This window comes from Trichomonas vaginalis (assembly GCF_026262505.1).
Source record: "Trichomonas vaginalis G3 chromosome Unknown ctg_47, whole genome shotgun sequence".
NCBI lineage: Eukaryota > Parabasalia > Trichomonadida > Trichomonadidae > Trichomonas > Trichomonas vaginalis.
Genome location: NW_026529135.1, coordinates 1 through 4,178, shown reverse-complemented (window position 1 = coordinate 4,178; position 4,178 = coordinate 1). Strand labels below are relative to the sequence as shown.

General features: G+C 35.4%; 2 protein-coding genes and 3 pseudogenes across 5 annotated transcripts, besides 1 other annotated feature; 2 read left to right on the top strand and 3 right to left on the bottom strand.

Moving 5' to 3' along the window:
* Positions 1-68: 68 nt before the first annotated feature.
* Positions 69-4,178: a mobile genetic element.
* On the bottom strand, positions 532-1,002 carry TVAGG3_1066010 (repellent protein 1 family; the record flags this gene model as incomplete). Its single annotated transcript, XM_053888425.1, has 1 exon — positions 532-1,002. One exon carries the CDS (start codon positions 1,000-1,002, stop codon positions 532-534), a length of 471 nt encoding a protein of 156 aa, XP_053744447.1.
* Positions 1,339-2,373, bottom strand: TVAGG3_1066000 (annotated as a pseudogene). The gene has a single exon. A coding segment is annotated over exon 1 (1,035 nt).
* Positions 2,635-3,062, bottom strand: TVAGG3_1065990 (annotated as a pseudogene). Its single transcript has one exon. A coding segment is annotated over exon 1 (428 nt).
* Positions 3,108-3,380, top strand: TVAGG3_1065980 (uncharacterized protein; the record flags this gene model as incomplete). The annotated part of the gene is made up of 1 exon (XM_053888424.1): positions 3,108-3,380. The coding sequence occupies one exon, from the start codon at positions 3,108-3,110 to the stop codon at positions 3,378-3,380; it is 273 nt and encodes a 90-aa protein (XP_053744446.1).
* TVAGG3_1065970 lies at positions 3,405-4,050 on the top strand (annotated as a pseudogene). The gene has a single exon. A coding segment is annotated over exon 1 (646 nt).

Below are 4,178 nucleotides of genomic sequence, written 5' to 3'. Positions count from 1 at the left end.
ATGCTCAGGAAGGAAGATAAATGTTTAAATGTATTTTGTTATACTGTGGAATTCGAATGAGTTGCTTTGTTCTGTCATTTACATCCAAATAAAAATTCAGTAAATAATAAAATAAACTTAAAAATTAATGATATCACCACCCTCACACGTATGAAACATAGCACAAATAAATTTAGGTGAAGTGGTGAAATCTCACCTCTTTTTTCACCCTTTTTTCACCCTAGCCGCAAAGCGGCTTGACTTTGGTCTGTTGAACATTCCTTTCTCCAACTCTTCTAACTTCTTCTTAAGTTCAGCAATGTTGTCCTCATGAAGTTTAATCTTCCTTAATATACCTTCTCTATCTAATGGTTGCTTTATCTTTCTAAACTGAACTCTACCATCCTTCATAGTATGAACGTAAAAACCTTCTGGAACCGCTCCTGATTTAATGTATTCTACCAAAAATTTTTGTTTCATTGCTTCAGTGACTTTAGTCGTCATTTTACTCTAAATAAAATGTTCAAATAAAATAAAACTAACATTATTTTTTCAGTAAGGAAACGCAGGAGTTTTACGATTTATTTGAGGAGTAGGTTCTGGTTTAAATGTTGGAGTCGGTTTTGGAGTTGACTTTTGAACAGGAGTTTGTACTTTCATAGGTTCAGGAGTCATTGAAGGTGTTGTTTGTGAAGGCGTTGGTTTTGACGTTGGTTTTGGCGATGGTGTCGGAGTTTGTTCAAATTCAGCTACTTCAGTATTATTTATAACATTTGCTTTGTTTCTTTTCAACATCATTACTGCTCCTGCTGTAGCTAGCAAACCTAGTGGGAGACCATATCTTATATAAGGACTTGACCAAATGCTATTTTTGACAGGAGCTGGTGGAACACCTAACCTTGGTGAGACTGCTCTTTGCCATTGTGCAGCTCGTAAGAAATATTCAATAGGTGCTCCATAATCGTTTGGTAAAGTTTGTTTCACAGATGGTGAAGGTTCACGAGAGCTTGATGAAGAACTCATTTATAAGCTTTAAAAATAAACGTTCATCCTTTATTCCTCACTGTCGTCCGCTGCTAAGTTATAGTCGTCAAGTCTTATTATTGGTATGCCTGACTGTCTTACTTGTATTGCAAAGCAACAATCCCTCATAAATCCAATAAGTGGCTTTGGTACATTTTCTGTTGCTAGTTCAATAGGTCCTTTAACAGACAATTTGTATGTTATTGGAGCAGTAGATGTTTGACCTTGCTGGAAGCAAAAGTCCACTTCTGTTGGAAAACCACATAAGAAATGTGTGTTGTCATAGCTATCCCATTTATGTTCCACACTACCATCATCCACCAATGACCTCATAACATCTTCATTAAATCCAATCATATCATTGTTTGTATTGCAAGCGTTCGCAACCATTTCATAAAATACAGGTCCATATGATTTTTCAGGTTCTGCAGGCATATTTCCATAAGCTCCCATGGAAAGCTGAAGATATTTAAACTTAGGGTTCTCAAAATTAACATAATAGTTGTCTTTCTTTCTAAATAGTGCCCAAATACTTTTAACATTAATAGGCGTATAAGCTGCTGTAAATGTTGCACTTGAACTATCTGTATTCTTTGAGAATGAACCATCCATAGGAATCCAATCCATAACTTTAACAGGAAAACATAAAGCCTCGTTTGTATAATGTTCTACAAGTTCTGTATAAATGTTAGGGTCTAAAGAGAATGACTTTGGATGAATAAAACATTCATTAAAATCCATCTTTGTTCGAAATAGTTGCTGGGTTACAGTTGTAATAGTAACTGTTCCACTAGCTTCAGTTGCACTCGTTATCATAGTGAATGGTTCATTCCATGGAACAAATTTATTTGTCGGTGGATTTGAACCTGAAGCAAATGCAACTTTAAGAGTTGGATTGAAAGCAATGATATCATTTACAGATATAGATGTGCATTGTAAGGCGTCGCTACTGAACTTTACTTTAAGCTGAATGTTTCCTGCAAAAGCTGGAATAAATCGAATAGGTTCTAATGGAAGGAATCTTCTAACAGGAATTCTTAAACGAAGCTTAAAATCAAATGATTTTCCTGCTGTAATTGGACCACCAACAATTTGTCCTGTTCTGCATGTTCCCGAATGACTCCATACATCTTTATGTCGAGTCTTTGAAAAAACATCGACTTTCTTTATTTGTTCGGTAGTTTGTGAGTTTGAAGTTATATATGCTTCTTCTCTTGCGTTGTCTTGAGAATATACGATACGACCATTTGCAAGGATTTGATATCCAGCAACTGCATAGAAAGCGTCATCGAAACCAATCCAAAATCCTGGTGGGTTTGTTTTATTGGAACCTGAACCAATTTCTTTATCTACAATAAATTGACCTTCCATTTTATACGTAATGAATGTATTGTAAAGGTCCAACATATTTTCACCAGGAGGTGAGAGATTGAATGTTACCCATGTGTTATCTTTAGCAGTTCCAGGTTGTGATGGAATCTTTGCGTCAGAATATTTTCTATTAGTGTCACCAATTTGAACTGCATTGTCTATGATATCGAAATATGAGCGAATCTGATGAATATGCTCTGCTGGAGTAAATTCGTTTAACTGTTCGTTCTGCATGTATTTACTTCAGATAAAAATATCTATTTACTTCATTATTCTCACTCTTCTTCTTGGTATTCGTGGTGGAAGTTGTTTCTTGACATTTTCAATGAACTGTACATTCTCTTTTGTCTCGACTTCTTTCACTGGTGGGTCAGGGTTCTTTGACTCGGTTTGCTTTTCAATGAAATTCACGAACTTTGCAATAAGCTCTTGGTTCGTTATTGAAAGTACATCTGGCTTCTTTTCTTCTTGTTCTTTTGGTGGCTCAGTTTGTACAGAAGGTTTTATATGGGCTTCGCCCTCGTGCCATGCACCTTAATGTTGTCGCTCTCTGTATTCGCTAATGGAACCTTTCTTTTTCTTACATATATTTTACCATCTTTACTCTGACTTACATAATAGAAAGGATGTTGTATTCCTCTGGCGTCATTTAATATAATAGACTCTCGTTCTGATTTTGACAAGCTCATTTTACATCGGTTAAAGTTTTAATTTAGTTTTTTATCTACAGTCAAATGACTCAGTCAAATCCTACGGACAAGACCCAAGGGGTCATAGATGTTGAAGCATTGAAGAAAGAAATTCGTGAACAAATTTTATCCGAACTGAAGGAACAAAAACCAGAACAAAAGCCAGAGAGACCAAAGAGAAAACTTAGTGAAAAACAACTAGCTGCATTAGCTGCTGGAAGACAGAAGAACCCACGTTTGCTGGCGAAAAAAGCTAGAGAAGAAGCAAAAGCAAAGGAAGAACAAAAAGCAAAGGAAGCTGAAGCAAAGAAAGAGTAAATGGTTTATTTTTATCCAAACTAAATGTATAGACAAATACCTTTATCTGTTGCGTTCAGTAGTGAAAACCCTGACGTCAAAATAAAGGGGAACAGAGTAACGTTTAAGTTTCCAACAGACTGGATTGTGAACATAAATGAAGAGAAGTACATTGGCATAACATCTATGTATATAACACGTGCTTTCAGAAAGGTTGACTTTATACTTCAAGTCGAGATAGAAAATGACGAACAGTCTTTAAGCGCCCAAAACATTCACATATACAAATACTTTAAAGACGATACAACATTGTTGCAATGTATGATTTCATTTAATGAGATGTTCGAGAAAAAGTTCAATATTGAAGTACAAACTTTACAGCCTTTACGTGAGTTTCTTGCACAACTGAAAGAAGAAGGTAGTCAGCCACAACTTATAGACTTTCATTATGAATTTAATGAAAATGAAGATGGAACTCATGACTGTCAGTTTGTTATATATTCACCATTCAATGAAGTCGCTAAAAAGAAAGAAAATCCATTACGTATAAGGTTTCAAATCTCTGAACCCAATGAAGACTTCAAGAATGTTTTCAATTATGATGCAATACTTCCGAGGAAAAATGAATTTTCAAAGATTGTAACACCTGGCATTTGGGATAGAAAGCAAGCTATATTATATTCAAACTTAAGTAAGGGAGTTGAAAATGAGTTCATTGGTCATACAAGAACTTCACCACTGTCAAATCCTAAGTATTACAAGCTTACTGGCTTCAATCGTGAGTTTTGGATAGACATGTTCTCCACTCATGACCATAAG